The following is a 27941-nucleotide window of genomic DNA, read 5'->3' as shown; positions in this document are numbered from 1 at the left end:
TAAAGGTGGTTTTTCCCACAAAATAAAATGGGTCACATGATACAAAACCTTTCAGTAAATCAACATGGCCAATTAGAATTGTGATTAATTAGATGAAATCTGATAATGAGCCAATAAACCCTCTAAAAGAGTTTCAATCAACCAAAGACTTTTACTGTTACAAGTTGCAGTGTTTTTTATGGTATAAAGCTTCCCAATGTTGCACAAACAACAGGCACGCATGTTCTTCCCTCATGCATAAGGGTGGTGTCTGTGCCGCTCCTTATCCCGTGATGAATATGAGCTGCTGTGGTATTCGCCACGGTCTGTAACAAAAGGCATACTCTGCAGTCTCAGAAGAATGATTTCACATGGATAAGAAAGTAAAGAAACAAATACTGCCTCTCAGAGAAAAGAGAAAAACGAGCAGTGGAATAATTGAACTAATAATAAATGTACCTCGAGATGAATGACGTCTTGATTTCTCGGAATGTCCTGCAACAAGACGAACAGGTTATACCAAACAATTAGAGGAAGTACTATCAGTAATTTTTTGGATTTAACAGAATGAAAAGAGTTCAAAGAGTTTGCACTGAACTATATGCTTGAGTGCTTTGCATCGGACATTGATGCCATGAAGACTATGGCCGGACTCAAGTGTTGCTCCTGACTCAACTTAGGAATAGACGAGTTGCTCCAAGTTGCCAAGCCATTGGATTGGAGGCTGAAATTATATTTGCACTAGGGCCCTGATATTGCCAACATCTAATGATCCTCACCATCCCATCAAAGCCAAAATGAACAGTCACCGGGAATCCAGTCTAACCATCCCCCTTTGCAAACACTTGATTTGATGGCTATGATCATCCAATATTAGTCATGTCTCCTACAGCAATCCACAGTGGGTGGCCCTCAATCTCATTCAACGGCAACATTCAAAAGCTTGGCCTCACTTTCCAGTGCAAAGGACTTTGAACTATATTCTTCATATATAGGATCATTTGCTTTAGGCTTCATTTGACTACATGGATTTGAAATCATGTGGAATCTGAGTGGATTTTGAAAATAAGCTTTGATGTGGCATCGCATATTTTGTATTTTTTATTTCAAAAATAAAAATTTTGAAAAAAAAAAGAAGGAAATTTTGAAAAAAAAATCTTAAAAAAAGAAAAAAGAAAAGAAGAGGAAAAAACTTGCCTAATTAGTACACATGATTGGATTGGGTTATTTTACTTATTTTATTGTAATTTGAGTAATTCATCAAGTTATATTTTTAATTACTTAAATTATATTTACATAAATTTTAAAAAAACAATCAACAAGCTACACTAAGAGAGAATTAATTATTAAAAACTTCGAACATAGAAATTTTATTGATAAATGGATAACTTAAAACTACTCACGAGTTACAACTTACAACTTAATTTATAAATATAATTTACAAAAAACAAGCACAACTTATAGAATATAAAAATAAACATACTTGAAATAGTTGTAGAGAGATTAGAGTAAGACAAAGGGGTGTGTGTGTGTGTGTGTGTGTGTGTGTGTGTGTGAGAGAGAGAGAGAGAGAGAGAGAGAGAGAGAGAGAGATTTAGAGAGCTTTGGAGTAAAGAATAGTGAAAATGGAGGGGATACACGTGCCTATTTATAAACAAAAGTGCCCCAAATTGAAAAAATAAATAAAATTAACCATTGGGAAATGTGATTGCATATGCAGTACATGATTGCATACTCGCATATGCGATCGCATATTGGTCACATATTAACGCATGTCACGGCATACTTGCCAGGATCGCATATGTGATCTGATCCATGGTATGTGCAAATGCGATCGTATTTGACAACAATGGGTGGGATTTCAAAAATGCTCGTTTGGGGGATTTTGGTTCCTTTGATATCCAAATCCCTCTCATTCCTTGCTACCAAAAGAACCTCACCCCCCAACAAAATAAAAAAAAAATAAAAATGCAAATCCCCTCCATTCTGTGAAGTATATAGCTGCAGATTGATTCAACCATTACCTGAATCTTTCCCCTTATCCTTGACACGGTGACTTCTCTCCTTGAGCTTTTCTCTGTCACGATCTTGCTCCTTCTCCCGCTCCCGGTCGGAGTCCCTGCCACCCTTGTCACGGTCTCGAACCTTCATTCTCTCCCTCTCTCTCTCCCTATTCCTTTCTCCACTTGCATCAGTTCTATGATCCAACTTGGGCTTGGCAGCAGTTTCCTCTTTTGCTTCTCCTTCAACAGGAACGATTTTCATATCGTCTTCAGTCTTCTTTGATACTTTCAGTTTGTCTAGTGCTGCTTTTATCAGTGAATCTTTACACCCACCAGCATCATTGACTGCCGCCTTGGGGGTACTGGTATCATTAGCCGCATCATTCACTGAGCTTTCCTAAGTAAAACCGCATAGACGATATTGACCACAGGTAATTTCACAAGAGAGGTATTTAATGCATTAAAGAGGAATTATTGGATGCTACAGATCATTGATATTGCAAGTAGAGGAAACCTGATATTGTAAGTAGAGGAAACCACGTTCTTAACCCTATAATTTTGGTTGACAGCCAAAAAGGCTATTGACCATCACTTATTGCTCGTATACCCTACAATAAAGGAAGATGATATGGTGGAGAGACAAGAACCATTGCTTTATATTTATATATTCACTTTCCCTTTGTGCCACTAATCCAGAGGTTAAAATCTGTCATTCTTGAAAGGCACCCCCCTCAGCCACATATCCCATTGGACCAATGGTTTGGATCATCAAAATAGAGCTCCATGAGTACAAAATTCCATGCGTCAGCAAACTTTTTTGGTGACTAACAAGGACTATACTATTCATGCTGTGACATTTTAGAGAAAACCTTTGACACTCCAGTGTAGTGTGATGGATGATGCACAGGCACTTAAAACTCATACATGTGGCGAACGTGTAACTCAACTTAAACCGTCTAGATAGTGGGCCCACTCTTGATGGTTTGTAAAATAACAACTATATTGAAATAATCACTTAAATCTTCGACAGAGTATCAATTGGACAGTCAGCATAAAAAACAATCAACCATTCAAAATCAACAACCACAATTTTCATATATCAGAGACTACAATCATCCAACTAATTTTATTATAGGTTTATAACATATCGACATTGAGTTCCAATATTTGGGCAGTTTAATTTCAGTTACTATGTGCCATGTGTACAAATGCGAGTGCCCATATATCATCTGTCACAACCCCGCCAAAGTATCATATAACTCCACTTGGCTTTCAAGGGCAAAAAGGTCACTGCACCCACATGTGTATCATAGATGCATCTGCACAATATGCTGACGTCGCATAGATGTGTTACATCCAAGCGGTTCATCTTGTAGCTCCCACCATTAGATTCATCTGACCAAAAATCAGGCAATTCCACTCATGTAACAGGGAAATAAAGGATTGGCCTAGAAGAACCTAAGTTTATTTAGCCATCACATTGGTTTTGGATCACACATGCATGCCAGTTCACCACATGATTGACGTGCAGACAGGCTGTCATGCACACCATATGGGCTTAACAAAGCTGTAAAAGCAATGCCGGAATATCAAAAAGTTCTCTCTCCTCAGTGGTGTCCCCCTGACATCCGCTTTTTTGTATTTTTCTTTTCTTTTTTTATTTTACATACTTGGCATTGAGTACTTGGTTGTTAGCTGAATGGGCATATTAAGCATTAACTTTCCCTCAGTGGGAGTCTTTTATTACTAAAATTTAAAAACTGCTTTTGCAATTATCTCTCATAAGCCCTACCAAAGATGGAGTATGCCCCACAAATCTTCGGAGATGGAAGATCCGACCTTCAAATCTTTTAGCATTTTCTCGTAACTGTTGTTTTTTTTTTTTTTCTTGAGAAGTATGTTGTTGGATATTTTTCTTTAACCATCAATTTATGACCAAAGGGTTAAGATTTTCAAATTGTGATATTTTGAAGCAGCCTCCATCCACAGTGGAATCCATCACATCAACTGTCTGTATCACCATCCCACTTGTATCGAATGAGTGCATCAACACTATTCACATGGTGAGGCATCCTGACCTGTTAACTCCTCTGCATTAGATGTTTGGAAATAGGGAGCTTACCTTTGGAGCTTGACTTTGTGAGTCCCATGCTTTATTTGTCGAACGGGATGAATCTGTATCTTTACATACATTAACGTATTTTGCCTTGGGAAGACTGTACAGGTGTGCTAGGACTCTACAAACTTCATCGATCCCCGACTTTTCCGCATCAAAAGCTTTCCACCAAGGTGGGTTTTCAGGTAGGGGGATTTGGAACCTACGAGCTGCTGCATATACAACCCCACAAGCCACCACTTCGCTTTTGAATCGAACACATAAGGTTGTTCTCAAACTGTTGAAAAAGGACAGACAAAATCAAACATCTAAAAACAGCGCCTAAAACAAAGTGATATTTAAGGATGAGTTACAAATACCTACCCATCACAACAACACTACTGCAGGTGAGATAAACAACCACAACAAAATCTAAGAAAAATCATTTAAAAGCATTTCCACCTTGAGAATTAAAAATTATTATCCTTGCCAAAACAAAAGTATGTTGATGATTAAAGATGTTGTTTTGTGTAATGTTATATGCCAAACAGTGGGAATTAGTCCCCCAACCCCTTCTAACATTATACACATACCATATAGGAGGGAACATAAGTAAACCAACACAATACAAGGGAACCAAAGCCCATTCTCCGATTTGAGAGATTGGGCCCTCAAAATGCGTGGTGGGATTACAAGAGAGTCTACCACGACATGTGTGGAAGCTTGGCGGAGCTATAGAATTATAACACGCACCCCTGTCCGGTGAATTCGGCCCTACGTAAGAACCTATCGAGTTTGAGTCACCAACTCTTACACTCAATCCTACATAAGGAAAGAGTGTATGGACTCATACTTGCCAACTTACTTGTCAGATTAAGCCTCTTTTGTAGTGCCTTGGTTGGGTTACATGATCGATGCTTTCCCATACTTCAATCAGCTCTCCTTGTGCTCCCCCGATCATTGATGTCGATTCTTCAACTCCTACGATCGTTCGTCTTGCATGTGATGCTCCGATGATGATGAAATTTCTTACAACTAATGGGATACTTGAAATCTTAGGAGATTCACCTATATGGGTGTTCTAGAGGATTTAGACAAAGATTTTATTAGAGGTTAGTTTCTAATCTCTAGAACATAGAGGAGATCAAGTTCATCTTCAAAAGGAGCTTGGAATGCTCATTCAAGTGATGAATCACAAGGAAGATGAATTAGATCTCTTTGGTTTAAAGGCTTAGGATGAGGGATAAGAGTGGGGAATCATCTATGCTTCTATTGCACCAAAAACACATCAAAATGCCCAAGGTCCGTATGCCTTTTACAAAGGAACCAAGTTCCAATGATGTAAAAAACGGGCAGAAAACAGCGCCTTCGATTGATTGACACAAGCCTGCGATCAATTGATCGGATTCCTCGATCAATCGAACATCCACATATTTAACTAAATAACTCGCTGGACGTTTTTGGCCACCTTCAATCGATCGGCCACGATTATTGATTGATCAATCAAGTCCAATATTTTTCCAAAGGCTTACTGGACAATTTGGGCTGCCATCAATCGATTGGCCACATCCATTGATTGATCGATTGATCAAGACTACCGATCGATCGATCTGTCAATTGACAACACCTATGAGTCCGTTAGTTTGGGCAGTTTGGTTTTCAGCAGCTCGGGACTTCTATAGCCTATCTAAGCATGTTCCAATTGGGCTCCTAAGACTATGTGATGATCAAATAAGGTTTACCTATAAAGGTTAGGATCATCTAAAGGTTAGAATTTTTTGGGATCTACGGGTCACCAAGGCACCTCATTTACTTATTCTTCGCTCCTTGATGCTTCTTGTCCCCTTGTGTCTTCGCTCTTTAGCTTCCGAGGGCTCAACTACTCCCTGACACATGGACTCACGTGATTGACAAACAAGGTGCACAAATCGGTGCACTAACACACCCATGTCATGATTAAGTGCTGGTCTTATTCTCCTATACAAAAGATTTAGCCCTTATGGTGTTAAGTATTTACTCAAATTAAACCTCTTTATATGAAATTCAAAATCCAAAATATCTTGATTTTACCACTGGTTTATCCAAGTGAGATCGTGAGAGTAGGGTCAGAAACCCAACTCCCAAAAAAATAGATAAGGTCACTGCCAAATCAAACAAGGCTCAGTTCAGACATAAACAAACAAGTGCTACAACTAAGCATTGTTGGCCAAATACTGACAACCTCAAAACCACGATGTAACTTTGTCTACTCAAATGTTTATTTCTATCCTTTATTCATTTTTTCTAAGTATTCATTTTGGCTTTATTCATTAATTAATCACACGATGCTTTGTTATTATTAGTAGCCTATTTTTGGCTATTAATAATTAGATGAGCTGTGATTAAGTAATTAATTATTCATAATTAATCCGGATCTCTATTTTTGGCTCTATACTCTTACTATTGATGAAGTCAATGGAAAATTATATTTACAATGTAGAGATTTATACTTCAATTTATTTACTTATAACATAAAATTGGGCATGCAAGGCCCTAAATTACCAATAACATTCATCATTTCATATATAAATGCATTATGAGTTCATCTGTAAAACTACATAGCATACCCAACGTACACATTAGAGTGACACAGATGATCCTACCTCTATCGTACCACATAATGGAGGAAGTAGCATCATGGGTACCCATTCCCATACCATGTACAATGTAACCCACCATCCAGGCAACCTTGCTAGGAACTGTGGATCACCAAGCCATATAGCATAATCAGATATGAGGTAATTCAGATACCAACATTTTTATTTTTCGATCTTAGCATATAGATGTCTGTTAAAATAGATTTTTTCTCCCAAACTAAGCAATGCAATGTGAAAATAATTGTCTCGGTGCATGTTAGACTCCCAAATGCGAAAGCCGTGAAGTAAGCTAGTGCACGATTTGATGAGATGTGATCACTGAGACATGTACAATGTAAGAACGGGATAGTGCATTGCCCTTTCTACAGTGTTGGTCTCAAATCAGGAAACTCTGCTGCGTCAGTAGAGACTCATCTGTTGCCAGCGCACCGAAGAAATCCTTTACTCCGTGATGGTCAAACTGCAAGCAGAGGATAATGCCAACTTCCTGTCACTGGGGGTAACACTAAACACAGCATGTACTTAATAGTTCAGATAGGTCAGTTGTCCTGCCTCCCTAATGTCTAAAATAAATCAGTGTTTGAGTTGGATGTTGTCCTTAGTTTCTTTGCATGTTCTAAGACAAGTCATTTATCAGATTAAGCTTTAGTTGACCAAAGTCAGTGTTTTATTATATCCTTTCCAAGTCATTTATTAGATTAAGCTTTAGTTGACCAAAGTCACATGTATCATGAAACAGTGCAAACTCGTAGAACTATTGTAATCTCATGAGAAAAACCCAAGCTTCTTCTTGCAGCTTTCTTTTTCTCTCATCTTTTTTCTTTTTTCTGTGTTTTAAGATAGATCCCTCTCATAACAATCCTTAACAAGGATTCCTTTCATTGCCAACTTGATGAAATCTACACATGTATCCATCACCTAACAAAGTATCCTTGCAAAAGCATATCCAATCCCCATAACACACACTTTAGCTGATCTAAATTTATAGAAATCCTCCACATTAAGCATGTCTCTTAATGCCTAGGACCCTTATCTCCTACCCACCAAAGCACACTCACAGCCCCTCTATTCCCTCATATTTTTCCAAAATTACCTTACACCATAAACACCTCCACCACATCAAATATCCAAAGCCACTTCCCCAAAAAAGTTGTTGCTTTTTGTGATATCCATGTCAAGACTACCATCTTTCATCACCATATATCAATCAAAATTCATGAGGTAAAATTTACCTCATCCCTTCCCTTTCAAAAGGAAATCTCTGCGAAGTTTTTCAATTCAATCCGTCATTAAGTCCACATTTTGGAGACAAAAAATAGATGAACAGGATTGAAAGACTTGCCTTGGCAAGAGTGACTCCTTAGTCACAGTGTTCAAAGTATCAGTATTGTTACACGTATCTATGACTTTGGATATGGAAACACGTATCGATATCGTCAATAATATCAAAAGAATACCAGGTAAAATATTATTGCACGAGGGAAGCATTGGCAAAAAGGTGGAATTCTTTAGTGAAACTTTAGACACAGTAAAAGACACATGTTCACACACTTGGGACTTAAAATACTACAAAAAAACAACCATACATAATAGGCTCCTTTTGTATGAGGGCTCATATTATGAGTTTCCAAAGAAAAAAATTTAATTGATAAATATGAATTTATTTTTTCCTTTTTCTAAAAGATGAGAATTTATTAAAGAGAAAGGAAACAAAACAGACCCAATCAAAAAACAAACAAAAAGAGAAGAAGAAACTTTAAAAAGACAGACTAAACAAAACAAAACATGTATCATTTTAAAACATTAATTTTAAGAAATAATGCAATAATTCAGCACATATAATGCACTAATTTAAAACATCCCTAGGAAAGATCCCCCAAAAAATATTTCGAAGAAATTAGTTCATTTTTTATTTATTTATTTATTTTTGTTTAATTTTCTTTTTATTTTATGAAAATTTGCAAGTATTAATGATATGATAATGATAATATTGCATGATATCGACGAAGTATATCTTCTTTAAAGGGATGCCGCTGATATCTCGTGAGATCTTCGATACATGCGATAATATCGCTGATATTATCAATGATATCTTGCAAATGTTATATCTGTATCATTGACCCAACGATACCGATAATATCGCTGATATTATTGATAATATCAGTGGCACCAAAAACACTGCTTAGTCATATCCGGGAAATGACTTTCACTTCTTGAGAGTTGAGATTGCATTCCAATTGATAGTAGCTAACTCGATCTCAAACATCAGTAGGCATTTTTGCATCATCTTTGAAAATTCTTTTGTTGCTCTTTTTATCAATAACAAGCTTTGTTCAAAACCAAAGTATTATATCCATCAAGATAGTGTATAAGATAAAATAATAAAAAGACGATCCCCATCGAGCCCTCCAAAAAGAATCTGCTAATTCATTTCCTTTCTCAAAATGCACAAAAAGGAGACCTCTAACAAGGACAACTTAATTTCGTTAATAAATAACATGAATATCCAAGGCTCCATGCTCCTACCTGATCCTAAGACATGGCATTACGGGTACGGGAGCAGCTCTTTAATTTCATTAAGAAAATGTGAATCTCCAAGGTTCTTTGTTGCTTCTAGATCCGAAGATACAACATTATAAGAGTCATTTACCCAACGAGGTTTGGACGAATGTCTTCACTGTAGGTTTGCTCCCTATAGGTGAGGGTTGGATTCCCCTCCTTAGCTTTACCCGATACATGTGGTTGTGGGTAATTGCGTGTATCCGCAGGGATTAGTCTCACTTCAAAAAAGAGGTGGGGACACCCTATGTCTTCAAAAAAATAATAATAAATAAATAAATAAATCTACCACTATAACGAGGGATGAGAACGATTCCTTGAAGAGCCTCAATCAACCAAAATGGACCTAGTTTCCGCTTCATTAGAGTGAACCACTCTTATTGGCCTTAGGTAAAAGGAAAAAAAAAAAAGCAAAAAAAAAGAAGAGGAAAACAATCTTATTTTATCTTAATGGTAACTTCTCCAAGAGCCTTGGTAAAAGAGAGATTGGTGTCTAGCGGGCAGCCAATAATTAAACTTTTACCAATCTAACATTTAAAAGCCAACCCCAAATTGTAAAGAGAAGGCCACAATGGTGATGACAATGGTCCTTAGTAACTCCTGCAAGACCACCACCAACTAGATTTTCTCCAGAAGTACCAATGATATTTAACTTCCACACTCCCGAATAATGGGCGAGAGTTGCTCCCACAATCATTGACAGTCACTATCCAATCCCTTTTCAAATCCACTAGTGTTATATCACAAAGTCTTTTAATTTAAGTGTCCACCATGACATCCGAGCAACACACCAAAAGACGAGAGTTGAGCCAGTCTCCTTATTACTAAACAACCATAACATGGGGCCCACTTTGCCCAAATCACATTCCTAGCCATGTTGAAGGCCCATGTGCATGTTCGTGCATCTTTGAGGACCCCACATTGGGAAGACACACGTGGGTTACATATAGGAGCTTGATAGACCCATCGAACCGTTGGATCAAGTAGACATGATGATCAGACCGATGGATCTTCATCATTGTACATCTTGATTGTGGACCCCATAGGCCACGAAATAGTTTAGTTGTTTATATGTTTCGTTATTTTTGGTATAACTCATATTTGTGTTAAGATTTGGGAGTTAGGAACAACTTTTACTTCATTAGCGTTTTTTATGTTGAGATTCTTATCTGACAGTGCCTTTTTGTAAAAGGTCTTTTCTGAGACTATAAAAGGTTGGACGTCTCCAACCTAGCTATAATGCATGATAAATGAAAGAGTCTCCTTTTGCTTTGAGATTGAGCAAAATTTCATCATGTGATTGGATTGGTGGTGCGAAGCCACAGGGAGCGATTCCCTAATTATCTTTTATGGTTTTCTCTCTTTTCAACAAGCTTAAAACCCTCAATTCCAATCCTAGAACCTAGATTTCCCAAAACCCTAATCCCTAAAAAAACCCACATCCCAACCATAATTTCCCAAAACCCCAAGTCTCAAACCCTAGTTCTCAAAACCCTATTTTCCACAAACCTAATTCGCAAATCCCCAAATCCTAAACCCTTTTAACAAAACCAAGATATTCCCTTTCGAATTAGATCAATCCCTATGCTAGATGGAAGTTCTACCTTCCATAGATCCTGATTATTTGGTATTGTATTGGATCTACATTGCTGGACTATCATATGGCTTGAATTCAAGCGTGTTACATTGCTGATTTTTTTATATAAAAAAAAAAAACTTGTGATAGATTAGCATTATTTTGTTCTTTAAATTGTTCTAGTTAATCCATTTATGATATCATTGCATCATTCTAGGTTAGGCCATCCGTCCTGCATCAACATTTCACGCAAAGTTTTTTCATGAATACCGCAATAGGACTAATATTAGACATCTAGGTCTGTCGTGTTCTCTCCAAATACTATATAACACAGCAAAGGAAAGCAAGAATGCAATCAGGCCCTCACATTTTAATAAAAAGAGATCTAGATTGGCACCACACTTGATCATTTGAAGAAAGGATTTCATTTTACTTTTAGTTCATTTGTTGTTGTGTTTGTAATGTAAAATGAGCAGCATGCCCTCACTTACAGGTTAAGGGTGGGTTAAGGGTGTTTGGGACATGTCACGTGTCATCAGGCTTTTAGGTCATGTTAGTAAGCCTAAATAAGGCACCTCGAATGTGTAACTTACCGTGCTTGGGAAATTTTTTTGCAGCTCTTGCATTCATGGGTTCTTGGTAGAAGAAACCGGAAAAGGGAAATCTATATCACTAGTCTTGTGTAAGGTGGTAGGGTTCTCCCAAGGTTACCTGAATCATGGGTCACTTTGGTACGTGGTATGGTAACGGGTACACAGTATGTTGCTACGCTGGTTAGGATCATGTGGGTCATTTTAACACATACATTAAGTGTAGATTGAGGATGAAATGATAAGTGTTATTATTATAGATTCAGCATGTAATATTACATTATCTGCATAAATCTCTATTTTTCCTGTTCTCCTTTTTTTTTTTTTGAAAGGTCCTTTTTTTCGTCATTACTTTTTTTTCATTATGATACCAAACCCTTGCCATCCCCTATTCCTCACCCCATAAAAACTCAGCCACCACCCCCTATTTACCCCCAAACAGTAGCCACCACCTTGCAAAATCCTAATAGCCTCACCTTAAAAACCTACATCATTCCAGATCTCATCCATTCGTAACCACCCATCCCTAAATCTGTCTCCTTGATCCAAAACAGCCTCTTTACGATCCCTACCAAGGTCATCTAGAAGCCTAGATCTTCACCCTCCATATCTCAACCCTTCGATAGCCAAATCTGGGCCATAAAAAACCAGACATCTTCACATCCACTACCACATAGACATTCAGCCCATCAACCCTAATTGATCTTGGCCATCCACATTCCAAATCTTAGATCTAAAGCCCTAGACAGCCCCTTTACCCATCTCAAACCTTAGCAATTCAACAAATAGGTCCCAGATCTCAGCCCCAAAACAGAAATCCACCCCTTGCAATCCCACATAAACCTTATAATAAAATTATACACTACAGAATGCTAATGACATAGGAAGTTGTGCAATGTACCTATCATTGGCAAGATTCCACGCCTCTTGTCTCAATTCCAGAGGGGTTTCAAGGGTGGCAAGGTAATTGGAGATGAATTTATGAGGATGTTCCACATGACATATGAAACCCATTTCTTTCAGTAAATGGCGCTCTGTTCTATTCAAATCCATCTTCAGTTCACTATATTTCTGTGACAAAAGCAATGCAAATATAAGAACAGTATATCACAGAACCACATTAAAAAGAATTCAAAATTTTGAATTCCACTGGCAGTATTAAAATGAAGTCTGCTAAGCCTATACATGTGCAAAACCCTGCCCCCCATCCACAAATATACATGTCATTATTAAATGTGTGTGAGATTTGAGAGCTTTCCAGCAGGTGGGCCACACTGTTTAAGATCTTCTGGCCTAAAAAATTAGGCTGTTCCTCTGGTGGGTCGCATTATACACAACAAACAATGTGATACACCTGATGAAAAGCTTGGATCTCGCACACATGTTCCATAGGCACGTATGCTTGAGTGTAGACAGGCAGGGAATGAACACTTCTGGGCTCAGCAAACCTCATGTCAATACTATCCAGCCAAATCCTGCACATAAAAAACATGTCATATTGAATAAAAAATGGAGAAGGGAGATAAAATGCAACCAGAAAACGAAAGAAAAACCCCGATAATCTCTCACAGATTAAGAAGCACAGACATGAATAATGATAATCCAATGACAGATGTTAAGAAAACCACGTAAAGAAAAAGATAACAAAATGCAATATACAAATCCCTCAGCAAAGCAACCAGAAACATTCAAAGAAATACCCAGAAAGGCGTTCGCAATTTAAGAAATCAAGACAAAATATTTTCCACTGGGAAAACCATGAAAAAGAAGATACAAGATGAAATATTAAAATCCCTCAGCAAAGAAACTAGAAAACATTTGAAGTACACACTCTAACCTTAGAAAAGGGATCCAAGTGCTCTATGGGTAAATTCTCCCTCCTACATTCCATTCTGTGGAAGACAATGAGGACATGCTTTGCTTTTCTTGGGCTCTCCTCCAGTTTTGAAGCCAGCCAAACACAACTCGCAGCAACCCTCTACAACATGGCAACAAAACATCATATGTAAATATATATAAAAATCCACAGAGTACCAACGAGAGAGGGAAACAGATAAAATTGCACTGATATACAATATCAATGTCTGTAGTTTGCTGCTCTTGGCTCTTGCCCTAGATAAAGAAGTATAAATAAACCTTTCAAAGCTGCTCTCTTCTCACTGATAGTACAACAACCAAAGAGCAATGCTACTATGATGGGAGCTCCATGTAAGTTCCATGAAGTGTTTTATCATGCGTACACTGATCAAGATTGTTGATCTGGTAGCGCATCAGGCATATGGATGTAGCCAAAAGGCGCAGTCATTGGATGTTTCTATGTAATTAATCCTCATAAGTCTTGCGTGTTGAATGTGCAACTCTCAACTTCCCTTAATCATCCAATTGCAACTCAATTGTATGGAATCCTTACACTATGATTTTTGGGCTTATGGCCCATCCATGTGATAGTTTGATGACATAGAATCATGAATAAGGGAGAAGTGATTTGATTAAACTACATACAGTCTTCAGCAGGGAGGATGGCTGCTACATTCAGTGTTTAATTTTAGTTGTTGCAACTTATCACAATAAATATCAAAGGGGTTTTGTCAACCTTTAATGTGTTGGTGAAGAGCATTAATCTCCACCATACTTACACCAATCCTCATTGGTGAATGTTGCTCATTGATACAGGCTTTCCATTAGAATGGCCACCTCTTGGATGGCCTGCTGCACAAAACCCAATTTTCGAACAATGAAAAACATAGCCAACCAGGTGCATCAAGTTAGCATTTAATATGATTCTAGCCTCTCTTTTTTTTCAGCTAAAAATTTTATAACTTAGAAAAGATAAGGGAACAAAGTTTCCAATACACAGGAAGGGCCAAATTGAACACAATGGGATTGGTCGCCGTGGCAGCAATGTCAAATGAAATGTTCAACCAGCTGACAGAGCACTAATTTCCCTAAATACAGAGAATAAGGATCAAGGAATAGCAGACTCCTCTTTCGCTCAGCCAACGGCAGCTTGACTGAGACCCTCCCATGCTGACTTCCTGCAACTGGAAGTGCTTCAAAATCAGCTAACAGAATCCCCTTCCATTTAATGAACACTAAAGGCTACCTTCTGCATGATTTAGACCATCCGATCAATCTACATCTGGGGCAGTGTCCTGTCCAAGAGGTGGCAATTTTAATGAACAACCCAGATCAATGAGCACTTTCACTGATAAGGATCGGCGAAGGTTATCACTCTTCACCAATGCAGTGAAGGTTAACAAAACCCAACATCGAAAGCCCTCATATGAGATCTAAAATCTCATTTACTCCGGAAGTAATGACATTGAAATGAAGATGAATCAGTTATTGTTGATAACAGTGGAGTCAAAATAAATGTCAGTTTGTCTTCACTTGTTCATGGACAATTGGAGCTTTGCATAAACATGAAAAAACATAATAGTTCTTTTTTTCTTTTTTCTTTTCTTTTTCTTTTCTTTTTTTTTTTTGTGAGAAGTAATGGGATTTTATTTTTAATTTATAAAAAATTAAAAAAGAGCCAAAAGGCAGAAAAAAATACAAGAAGCAAGCCCCAACACACAGAAACTGCCAGAATCAAGGAGCCCACTCCCTAAGATACATCAAGGCCCTACCACTAACAGCCAGGAAAGGGCTACAACAATTCCTAAAACAGGGATTGTTCCTCTTTCCCCAAATGGACCACAGAACTGCAAGCAAAGCCAACTACCATTTCAACTTGCCTTTTTTTTTTTTCCAGGTCTGCCTTCATGCCAAGCAAGGGACAGCCCTTCCACAGGCCCCAACATCATCCACAGAATTTTGAAGACCTCCAGAATGCCTATCCAAACACCCTAAGCAAAGGAATAGTGGATGAAAATATGATCCACCAATTCAACGTCATGCATGCACAAAAGGCGGCCCATTAGGGAGCACCATACCCCTCTTGCACATGTTGTCAACGGTCAGCACCCTTTTCCTACTAACAAATCCAAAGGCCATTATCTTGGGCAGGGCTCCAGAGGACCAAATTAGTCCCGTATGGGTGCAACTCGCACCAGACAACACCTGCGAGATCATACCGAAGAAAGATAGACTCGTCTCTCGGCCAAGCCAATGAGTCCTTTGCAGCCGGGGACGGTTAAGTACCCCTTGGAGACCAGATAAGAAGCTCAGCGCCTCAACGTCATTGGGGTTACGCCTACACGGGGCACCCGCACTCCACCATCACCTGTCTCGAAGAAGCACTCGGCGACCGATAAATTTGAAGGGACTGAGAGGGTAGCGAGGTTAGAGAAATCCTTTCTAAGCAAGGACTCCCCACTCTAGATGTCATCCCAGAACCGAACCTGCACACTATTACCAACCGAAATGCCAATCCCCTCGAAAACTTTGCTCGCCAGCCAGGCAATCACCTTCTAGATGTGAGATGCTCTATAGAGGGAGGAGGCTTTAGTCCACCAACCCATGGCAGAAACACCATATTTACATGCGTCGTGTGATGATGGATCTCTAAAGGTTGTCCTCCAAGTCTCCAATCCCACTTGCCCAATAAGGTTGAATTTACTTATGCCGTCTAATGCCAACACCAACTTCCTCGTATGGCTTGCATACTTTCTTCCATTCCAACAAATGGAACTTGCCCTTGGCCACAACGCCTTGTAAGAGGTAGTCCCTTCTCAGCCTTTCAATTCTTGCAGGATTGATGACAAACACTTGAACAAGGACATGAAATACAAGGGATATGTGAGAGCATGGCTTTGATGAGCATAATTTTGCCTCCTAAGGACAAATGCCTCCTTTTCCAAGACAAGAGCTTCCTCTCCATTCTCTCAACGACCTTATCTCATAGGTGCTTCAGCAGCTCGCCAACATAGAGAGGAAGGCCAAGATACAGGGAGGAAAAGGAACCAGTTCTACAATCAAAGACTTCAACCATCCTCGAAACTTCTGCATCAGACAGGTGGATCCCAAGAATCTCGCTCTTATAGATGTTGACTTTCAACCACGAGATAACCTCAAAGCAACTCACGATTTTGAGCAAGTTGTCCACCATGGACTTGCCAGCTCCACAGAAAATAATCGTGTCATCTGCGAATTGGAGATGTGAAATCCTAGAAATGACATTCTCCAACTTGAAGCCTTTGAAAAGACCCACAACCTGGCCCCTATTCAACATTTTGCCCAACACCTCGGAGACGACCACAAAAGGAGAAAAAGGGGGTCCCCTAGCCGGAGACCCCTTTAGGCTTGGAAAAAGCCAAATGGGGAACCATTTATCAAATTGAAAAATTATACCAATCAAATGCATGCTTAGATCCACTTCCTCCTTTGAGCCCCACAACTCATCCTAAATTGCATATAATCGAAGAACTTCTAGTTAACATGATTGTAGGCTTTTTCCAAGTCAAGCTTGCATCTACTACCATTACTATCGACATGGTGGCAGGAATTGATGCACTTGTGAGCCACGAATACGCCATCCAGGGTTTGCCTACCTAATAAGAAAGCACTTGAGGGGAGGGGGATAATGTTTGGGAGGACAAAAACAAAACCTTACCTTTGAGCTAAGATCATGTAATGAGGTCGTGGAAGCCCTCTGCCCCAAGCCAGGCAAGCTCGAATAGAAAGGGTTCAGATCCTCCGCGTCTTAATCTATTTACAGGATCAATGGACAATGATCAAAGACCGGATAAGGAGATGGCTTGGGGGGTTCGGGAGGACAAAACCAAACCTTAACTTTGAGCTTCACGTAATGAGATCGTGGAAGCCCTCCACCTCAAGCCAGGCAAGCTTGAAGAGAACGGGTTGGGATCCTAGGTGCAGTGTTGTCATGTGCGACCACATATGCACATATCCAAATGCAAATTGCATATGCAATCACATATGTGGCATATGCAATGTATGCAATCGCATATTGGCCATGGCACATTAAAATTTTATTTTTATTTTTTTTGCAAAAAAAAAAACAACAAAAACAACAACATTTTGCCTGTAAAAAGGCTTCCAAATCTCCTCCATTTGCAATATTCTCACTCCAAAACTCTCTTCTTCGCTTACATTTCTTAATTACAAGTGCTCTCTCTCTCTCTCTCTCTCTCTCTCTCTCTCTCTCTCTCTCTCTCATATTTCCTAGTTCCAAGTGACATTAATCTCTCTCTCTTCTACATTGCCTCTCTCTTGGAAGTTGGAAGATCAAGATTCAATCACTTTTAAGTTTCAAGGAAGATAGCTTGTTGATTTTCTACAATAATAAATAAATAGCTTGTTGATTTTGTTGTTACTTCTTGTTAACTATATTGTTGAATGTCGATGATTTGATGTTTAATTGATTTTTTTCTCTCACAAATGTATTTTAAATATGTAAAATTAGTTATCTATTAACTTAGAAAATTTCCCCTTAGTTTCTTTTTTTTTTTTAAGATTTTTTTTTGAAATTTCCCTATTATATATATATAAATTTTCAAAAAAAAAAATTTTAAAAAAAAATGTGGTCGCATATGCAATTGTGTGATCGCATATGCCCATAGGCATATGCGATCACACATGATCACATATGCAATTCGACAACATTGCCTAGGTGTCTTCATTTATTTATAGGATCAGTGGACAACAATCAGAGACGGGACAAGGGAGACCCCTCTGCAACAACTTAGGAAACTTCTCCGACCACTAGGGTGACACCAGAAACCAATCCTACCTAGACATGGCGGGCCTTTCTTGGCCATTAGACCATGTGAATTTAACCCCACTCAAAGGTAAATCCATTAGTTCATGCCTGTGGGCCTACTCAAAGAACCTACGCATGCTACTAGAAACCTGAACACTATTAAGCTTCTCATGGAGAATCTAACCACATTGAAGTCACCTCCCACACACCACGGGAGCTTCCATCTTTCGAAAGTAGAAGACAACTCCCACAGAGTCCGCCAAAGGGAGGGTTGATTCGAGCCATACACCCCAGAAAAGATCCACCTAAAACCATATCCACTTCCCTCAAAACCACCAAGATGGAAAAACGACCACACCAGTTATCCTCCTCCACCTAGACGCATAGATCCCACAGGAGTAGCACACCTCCAAACAAGCCCTAGGCATCCAGCGCCCCAAATTCACATTCTTATGGCCCCACACAGAATCTACCACTGCCAGATCCACTGATTGGAGCCTGATCTCCTGAAGCATGAGCTGTTGGACCTAGGATCTCTTACACATTTCCATCACCTAAACTTTTTTTTCTACTTATAGCCGAGATCCCTCACATTCCAACCGACAATCTTTATTAGGGAACCAACCTATCCCCTTTGCTCTTTCTTTTTATTCCTTGGAAAGTCTTCTACTACACTTCTAGAGCAGACCCCAACGTTAGCCAGTTCTCTGCATCCCTTAACATATCTAGGGGATTTCCTCCAAAGGTCCTTGTTTCTTTTCAGGAGGCCCCTCTCTTCAACGAGCTGGAAGAGAGCCATGCAGTCCATGCGACAATCTCCAAAGACTACTCCTGGCATCCTCCCCACATGGCTGATGGCCTCCCTAATCCACCTCTTCCCCCTAGCCATCATGATTGGGTCTCCCTCACATCTGGCCAAGGACGCGCAAAGACGAAGTTTTATTAGGGGAGCCTACAACCAAGACGTCATAGGCATCCGCTTGTAGAGGGGAAACATCCAAAGCATCCAAAAGAACTTCAGACTCAAACTTAGGAACATTTGAAGGGGCAACTCTATGGCAACTAAACTCGATAAAGGCAACAAAAGGGGGAATCGCAATCGAGGCCAGGGAGTCAGGGTCAGGAGGGCTCACCAAACCACTATCCATGTGCCCAACTTCTAGAAAAAGAACACCCGAGATAAGAAGAGGAAATGAGGAGCTAGAAGGTATTTGAAATCCTTTAGAGGACCCGAGGGAAATAAGAGGTGAAGTACATGTGTTAAGAGTATCCTACTCTACCACATGATTAGACCTAGCAACCTCCCTCGCACAAGAGCATGTGGACACAGAGGTACCGCTTGATTGGGGCCTAAACAGAGACCACGTGTCGAAGCATCTGTCATTGCAATCCCACCTAGCTCCACTAAGACCAAAGGCAACCATGCATCATCAAGAGTAGCTTCAAAGCAGGTTGTGACTGACACCAACATCACATCACCCTCCCATTGAGCCCCACCATGCATCAAACCCCTGTTATCAGCCTTACACTAGCCCCACTCTTACCAAATGTCGTCTCGGGGGCTAAGGGGACGTTTTACGCCTCCACCAAAATGTTTGATCTCCTCACCTCAAGACAACAATCCCATCACTGCCCTACAGTTGTCCCTAACGTCATTAAGGACACTCGTCGCCAATGCCTCTTGCTCCAACACGATTAGCTTGCAGGACCGTATCCTTCGATCACATGTTTCTCCCTCCAACCGAAGCTACAAAAAAAGTAAGTTGGCGCAATGCCATCAATGCCTTGGGGTGAGAGGTGGCCTGACTTTCGCCCAATTATCCCTCCAACAACTCATGAGTGATAGGGACCAGACCACATCTTGTCAAAATCGAGGTCTTGCCACCACTGAGCACCTATTGCAAAATCTCCACTGCATACGTAGACACTCCCGCAACCGGTGCACCGCGCAAACACTGAAAAGGTGTACCTTCACTCCCCTCAAGTGCTCCTCCACTCGCAAACGATGCATGCACCACACCTGGTTCTGAAACTCCCGTCTCCGCTGCCTAATTGAGCTTCTCCCATTCCCAACTGACGCAAATAAAGACTCAATGTCAGCGACCTCCATCAGAATCCAATCCAACAGCAGTTCCAAATATTTCAACCTAACAATGTCTAGCAACCCTGAGGTCCTCCCATCGAGTGGTAGCCCAATCAATGACCACCATTTCTTCAAGACAAAAGTCGATCAACACCATCGCCTCCTCAAATTACAACTCCAATGAAAATTCCACAACAGGATCCAAACATCAGATTTCCCGAAGATAGATCTATTAGCCCACTTGGAAATGGAGGCCATTGGCCCATTCTTAAAGACATGGTTGCTGAAGATAATCCTGTCTGCATTCTTGGTCTTTCACAAGGAAATCCATTTCTCGGAATCGTTGAGAGGCTTAAGGGGGTGTTTGGTGCATGGAATTAGATGGTATTAAGTGGGATGGAACTTTTTTTTTTTTTTTGAAAGGTAACTATTCTATATTGATAAGAGGAACGGATTACAAAAGAAGGGAGAACTCGGCCCGCTGAGATGGCGAGCAGGTTACCCACCTAAAAAAGACAAATTACAACCCTTTAGAGAAGCAACATTAGAGGCCCATTTCACCCTATTAACTAGAGAATCTACCAAGTTTGAAATATCCCTGAAACATCACCATTTCTTTCTTCCCAAACTGTCCACCAAATAGCGAGAAGGGTCATTCTCCAAATCTCCTTTCTTTGGTTTCCTAAATCAATACCTTGCCACGCTGAGAGCAAATTGTTTGGGATGGAACTTTAAATCCCTTGGTTTGAAAGATCATCCCTGTTTGGTTCACCATAGGTTTCCAACATTGAATCATGTGCATGGAGTAGAGAGGGCTATGAAGGGCTTTTCCCAATTCAACTAGGATTTGCAAAATCCATGGGATTTCCACCTAAAAGCATAAGATAGGAAGTTCTTACGCCGGGAGGGGAGGTGGGGCCCACCTTGATATTTGTGAGGAATCCACCCCATCCATCTATTTTACAAGATCATTTTAAGGTAAGTGACCAAGAATGAGGTAGATTTAAAACTCAAGTAGGCCACATAAGAGAAAACAATGGGGATTGGGTAACCACCATTGAAACATTCACATACACACAAGTTTTGATCACGATAAAGTTTTCTATGTTGTCAGTTCATCCCGGCAGGAATGAACTTATAAACAGTTGGGATGACATATAAACATCAAGGTGGAGCTCGGGAAAGTTTCAACGATATGAAATTCTTTCCCCACTCTTTTCTCTCGTATGGCCCACTCGAGTTTTGGATCTGCTTGACTTTAGTTTTGGTAGCATGTCCTAAAATGATCTCACAAAATGGATGGTCAGGTGGATTACTCACAAACATCAAGGTGGGCCCCCACCTTACTTCTCACTATAGTTTTCAAACATGATTTTCGAGATTGGTAGTTGTTTTCCATGTACAACCAAACACTACATGAATCAAAACATGCATTTAAGCCCTACATCCTACATGATCCAAACACCAAAGTGAATAGCTCGCTCCCATGGTATTAAGAGACAATCCACAGACAAGTGCATTTATTGCAAAAAAGCAATTCCATCCCACTTAATACCATCTAATTATATGCACCAAACACCCCCTAAGATACTACCGTCTTCTCCCAGGTCAAAAGTTCTTCTCAGAAGAACCTTGCTTCGGGGAGACTAAGAGAGACTTCCAAGCATCGTCGATCACCTGGGGATGGGCCTTCACCACTGGGTTGAACGGCGACACATCGTTCCGCACCCATTTTTGTTGTTCTCCCAAGTTGGTGTTTGGTGTCCTTGAGGCTTAAGTTTGCTAGATAAGAGGAAGACCTGCCACTGTAACACCCCTATAAAACCTCGTTTCTCCATTAATATGCCTTTCTCCACTTTCCAGTAAGCCTGAGGCTTTTAATAACCTACTTTTAATAACTTTCTTCCCTGGATCTTTCTCCCATCTATCGTCCTAGCCTTGAGGTTAACCTCTTTCAGACTGAAGTACACCTTCTACACTTGAAGCTTCTTGCCACCATAGCTTCTTTCATTTAACCCCTCTATCACCTTAACTAGCTCCTTTGGGTAGCTCAAGCGAACAAAGGCAAATCCCCAAATAGCGGTTGAACCTCGAACCCTAGGAATGACTACCTCTTCACATTTCCAATGTGACCAAAGACTCTAAAGAAGTTCAAGTTAATCCGCTCCCCTGGGAAGTTGTCAACAAATAAGGTAGGGAATTCTTGCCCCATATTTCTTCCTTTTTTTCCTTCATCTTTCCATCCACAATCCACTTCCCTTTACTAGCATCATCCTCTGTATCAATGACGGATGATCCTTAGGGGATGCTCCAGGTACCCCTTTACCTTTTAAGAGATATATGCTAGGAGATTATAGGTTTCCCTCCTGATGAATCAAACACTTTCCAGAGCCACCTCCTCCCAAAGCTCTTTCATACTCACCTCAAGAACATCCAGGGGAAGCACTCACCAAGATCTTCTTACGAGCCAGGTTCCTATTTCTCGATATCTTCTCTTGAAACCGACTCCTACCTCTCTCGCAAAACTATGTCTCTCATACAAAATAATTATTACAAGTAAGAGAGGACAATATAAGCGCGAAGGTGTGAGGAACCATTCTTAGTACTTTACTACTAGCAAACATTCCCATTGGCTAAACCATCATATTTTTGTGATGATCAAGGCAATCCTTAGATTTTTCATGAGGAATTATCGTCATCTAAAGCCTTATCCCAACTAAGTGGGGATGCCTGCATAAATCTTGTTCCACCATTCTGATTAGGATTCATGAGAAATTACAAGTAAAACACTTTGGGCATGTTTGTGCGCAAGCATCGCCATATTATGGAGACTACTCGTTCCTTGCTACTCTATGCTTCTCTTCCTCGAGAGTTTAGGGCAGTTGCTTGTTGCGTCCTTGGTTTTTCCATCATCCAATCCGCAACAAATTGAATGAAACCTGGCCCAAATTAGAGTTGGATGCGTCGATGGGTTTCGTCAATGACAGCAGCCTTTTTCCTTTTGGGAATGTTCCGCCTAACTGACTTCGTAAACACCGCTGCTCGCTATGGAAACAGTGGCTCATTGTGCCACTTCTATAGCCAAACATAGGAAATCTTCGGGAGGATACCTTTTGACTTCAGTAGAAACTCTTCCTGTGTCAATTTTGATAGATATTGATTAATGCAAGGGCATTTTCACACCGGGCTCGAGTGGGGTAGCCTGCGGGATGCGGGGACACACTCGGGGTGGGCAATCCGTTTGAGGCGGGTGGCTCGTGTGAGGCGGTACCCATGTGATTTGGGGCCCACGAGGGGGGTTTGGCCGAGGTCCTAACCCATGCGATGTGGGGCCTGGGCTATGAGATAAAGGGATTAATTCGCTATGCTCTATCAATTCGAGCTTTTTTTAGTTCGAGCTTTTAGATCAAGTGGTTAATTGTCCTGCATCATTGATAATGCATGGTAACTCGACGATCTCAAGGAGGCAATCATGGAGGAACTGGTCGTCGATGATGCCCGAGCACACCAAGCAATTTGAGGTGCGGATTGATGCGTCCAACTTTACTATTAGCTGGGTACTCATGTAGGAGGGGCACCTCGAGTTTAACAAGTTTTTTTCCCGAAAAGTACAGCAAGTGGTGTTAGCACCTTTTAGAACTCGTACCGATGGCTACGACTGCAGCCAACATGTTCATCCAATGGCCCTCTCCCCTCTCATCATAGCATGTCTTATGGACAATCTAGATCTCAAACACATGGCAACATTCACACATGCAAGGGCAATTTTCCCCCAAACACCAGTTTGATGCGTTTTAAGGTGGCACCCAAACAAGCCCTTAGTCCATAGATGTTTCCAACTTCATAATTAATTACATCTATCGCCACCATTCCTTGAAATTTTTGTTAACTTCTCAAAGTCACTCTCGTAAACTGATTGCTCAGGAACCTCAATGAAAAACCTTCGGTAAGCTCCCTTATGCGATCTTCTTGCATTCTTTCTTGATCCACCACGCATCAATAACAACTATGCCACTCTAACTAGGTGGGATAGGCAACCAACCAGGTTTTAAACTATTCTTTGTGCTCCCAAATTATTGCCATTCCTTTAATGCCCAAACTAGTATGAACTTGTATTCAAATCTCAACTAAATCCGATCTACATTTTGGGATGAAACAAACAGTCAACTTCCTGGACTTTTTTTTTTAAAATACCGAGGACATAATTGGAACCCCAACTAGTTCCAAGCCCCAAAAGAAGCGTCGAAGTTAGGTGAGCAAATCTGAAAAACTTGTGCAAGCAATCAAGAGAGTTACTATTTCCCAATATGATTTCCAATCACAATTACCTGGGGCAAGGTTATGATGATGACGATGACATGTTCACGTGGCATCCCACCAAATGATTGGTCTCAATCACTTGACTTGTTGCATGCATATTTGGATGGCAATTCATGGACTACATGAAACAAGTGCATCGCAATCATATTCCTCAACCATGACAGCTTAAAAATAAATAAATAAAGACTAGAGAGTGCAACCTTGACATTGAAGCGGGCGAAAGACTTCTTGCAGTAGAATCGATGGAATAGAACCTGGCCGGTTGCCATTACTGCTTGAGGTCTGTCATGGTTAATATTAAGAAAAACCAACTAAAAACTATTAACATAAGTCTGAAACCTTCACTACAATGCTAAAAAATGAATGACTGAAGGATACAATTTGAGTAAGATGCCACTTTCTTGGATAAGATCACAGCCATAGATACGGAGTGTCATTTCTGTCGTTTCATCTATGCCATCTTTCCTAGATGGTGAGTTTCTTAGCTGCTCATCTGTCAGGTAGAATGTATCTATTGCTGTGTAAATCATCTTTCAAGAGAAACCTCAGTCAAGTCAGGTATACAACTGCAAAAAAAAAAAAAAAAAAATGAGAAATCAACATCGATTGAGAACAAGCATTTGCAACGAACCCATTATCCATTTCCTACCTAGAATTCCAATATTGGAATTAACCAAAACTTTTGACCCATTAGTTCTTGGCATTCCATTCCAAAATCCCAACCCATCTTAAATAAAGGTTTGAATGCAAATTTTATATCCCTTAACCTGAAAATGGAGGATGTGAATAAAATTTGAGTCTTTAGAACCATTAGCTTGGTTGGGAGGCATTTAGAAAATCCTGGCCCAGGTTCTTTCAATCATGCTGACAGAGGCATGCTTGGGTTCTTGGTACATTCAGGGCTGTAGTCTGGAACAGACCCTTAACTACATTCCAGGGGAAATACCCTTGATTTTATGAGCCTGTTTATTGCAAATTAGATTGGTAATGTATTGTAAAAGTGCCTGTTTGGATTGCGAATTAGATTGGTAATGTATTGTAAAAGTTTAATGATTACAAATTACAATACATGTCTCCTGAAAAACATGTAATTTACGACAATTCCCATACTTGGATCGGCGTGGTAAAATCATAATGATGATACTTTTTTTTTTAAAGATTGAAAATAAATATATTAGAGAAGGGAGCAAATTTCCAAAACATAACAAGAAACCAAAACAAAACAAAGCAAAAAAAAACCTTAAAAAACAGCTATACAACTCAAGACCAAAGACACCAACAAGGCAACCACACTATCCAAGGATTAGAGGAATAATGGATTTGACTATGAGATTTGGACTGATCAACAAATCCTTCAGCTCATTCCAGATGAACCAAATAGAAGAATTGGAAGCAAGTGCATAGTGTTACTAGGATACCAAGGCAAGATTTAGCTTGCTAACAGTTGTTGCTAGGCAACATAAATTGTGTATGGACAACCAGATAGATCTGGCATATGCTGTAATCCCAGCCTAGGAATAGATGATCATGGTTTTCTTGAAGTCTATTACAGAACTTGCATTGCCGTTTTACTCAGATCCTGAACTAGGCCAACATGTCAGCTACTGAGCTGTACTTAGCTTGCACTAGATGGCCATCCAAGAGGTCAACAAGTGCTTGGAATGTGCCATTTCACCAGACAAAACCTGTCCATTGAACCTTGGGATGTGCTTTCTAGTGATGTTCTAGGCTGATGACAGAAGAATTACCAACTTAAGCAACAGTCCAGCAAGATTCCACGTTGGGGATAAAATTCTTCCTTTGGAAAAAACATTGTATAAAGCAAAACCTGTGCTTGGTGCACCATGAAATTGTAATTAACGAACCAGATTTCACAAGCAATGTCAGTCACCTATATGCACATCCAACTCATTATCATTTGTAAAGGGCCTATCCTTGTGAAACCCATACATCTATATCATGGAAAAAAAACCCACTCGACTACAGAAAAACCCACTCAACTACACAAAAACCACATCGAAATACAAATACCTAATTAAGGGTTTTTAATTTGGAATCCCTAATTGGGGATTTTCAGTTTTGAATCTATAATCTGCAAATTTGGGAATCCACACAACGAATCCCTAATTAGGGATTCGAAATTCAAAAATTCCCAATACCAAATCATTGCACAGTGCTACTTGGGGATTAAAAAAACCCAAATTGATGAGATATGGACAGATAAGGGGATAGAGAGAGTGGGAGATACATGATGTCGCTACTGCTGCTCCTTGACGTGCTTGACCAAAGAAAAAATAAAAAAACTAAAAAGAGATAGAGAGCGGGGAGGGGGAGGGGGAGGGGGAGAGAGACCGAGTGGAGAGGGAGACGGAGAGGGAGCGGGAGAGGACTGGGTAGTAACCCCTAGTCCGCACGAGCGCGGATTACGTGTTAATGGGTAACAGCGGACGCGGATTGCGTCCCGCGCCCGCCCCGACAGTAATCCGTCCGGGCAGGGCTCTGTGGGGCCCACCGTTATGTAAGTGTTTTATCCACGCCGTTAATCGTTTTTATAAGATCATTTTAAGTAGAGTCGAGATCCTCTATTATTAGTCAACAGGGATTTCCTGTTATCCTAATGGTTTGGCGTCCGAAGCCTTTTTTTTATTTTTTTTATTTTTTCAGTGAGTGGTGACGTGGACCAATGAGGACTAGGGTATCAGGAATTCTCTGTTGACCAGGTAACAGAGGATCCGGACTCAGGGTCGAGATCCTCTGTTATTGGTCAACAGGGATTTCCTGTTATCCTAATGGTTTGGCGTCCGAAGCTTTTTTTTATTTTTTTTTATTTTTTCAGTGAGTGGTGACGTGGACCAATGAGGACGAGGGTATCAGGAATTCTCTGTTGACCAGGTAACAGAGGATCCGGACTCTTTTAAGTATTGCTTGAATAATGAGGGAGTTCCACAGATCCAATGTACCACACCAAAAGAAGCTGCAGTGATAATGACATCCACCCTTGATACCTTTTTAAGGGCCGCCGTTATATTTTTTACCATCCAACCTATTCATAAGGTCATGTAGACGTGGATGAAGTGTAAACACAAATATAATCTTGATCCGAAAACTTCTCCAGCTCCAAGAAGTTTTTAATGGTGGAAGTTCAATCCCCACTTTGTGGTCCACTTAAGCCTTGTACCTACATCTTTTTTGTGTCATACCTTAAAATGATATGGGACAAAACGATGATTGGCGTGGATAAAATACCTACTCGGACGGATTACTGTCCAGGCGGGGTGTCTGGTAACAGCACAGTGGTTGTTACCCTTGCCGTAGGGCCCACCTTGATGATATGTTATATCCACTCCGTCCATGTGGTTTTACAGCCCATTTTAAGGCACATTTCCAAAATTAATGTTTGACATATGAAATGCCGTGATCACAATACTCCTGCCTA

At 40.2% G+C, this 27941-nt stretch overlaps 1 protein-coding gene across 7 annotated transcripts; it reads right to left on the bottom strand.

The window, feature by feature from the left end:
* Positions 1-65: 65 nt before the first annotated feature.
* LOC131225343 (cyclin-L1-1) lies at positions 66-26856 on the bottom strand. 7 transcript variants are annotated; one of them, XM_058220868.1, is made up of 9 exons: positions 26754-26856; positions 24884-25071; positions 24706-24787; positions 13276-13416; positions 12340-12509; positions 4105-4375; positions 2004-2379; positions 439-474; positions 66-305 (listed from the first exon to the last, which is right to left on the bottom strand). In XM_058220868.1, the coding sequence occupies exons 2-9, from the start codon at positions 25033-25035 to the stop codon at positions 232-234; spliced, it is 1302 nt and encodes a 433-aa protein (XP_058076851.1). In that variant the 5' UTR covers positions 25036-25071; positions 26754-26856; the 3' UTR covers positions 66-231. The 7 variants fall into 7 exon arrangements, with proteins under 7 accessions (XP_058076851.1, XP_058076852.1, XP_058076850.1 ...); XM_058220869.1 differs by having other exon boundaries at positions 66-324; positions 26703-26818; XM_058220867.1 differs by having other exon boundaries at positions 26703-26812.
* Between the last annotated feature and the right edge of the window lie 1085 nt (positions 26857-27941).

This window comes from Magnolia sinica, chromosome 14 (genome assembly GCF_029962835.1).
Source record: "Magnolia sinica isolate HGM2019 chromosome 14, MsV1, whole genome shotgun sequence".
Classification (NCBI taxonomy): Eukaryota; Viridiplantae; Streptophyta; class Magnoliopsida; order Magnoliales; family Magnoliaceae; genus Magnolia; species Magnolia sinica.
The sequence above is the reverse complement of the archived record's forward strand: the minus strand, read 5'-3'. Positions and strand labels throughout refer to the sequence as shown.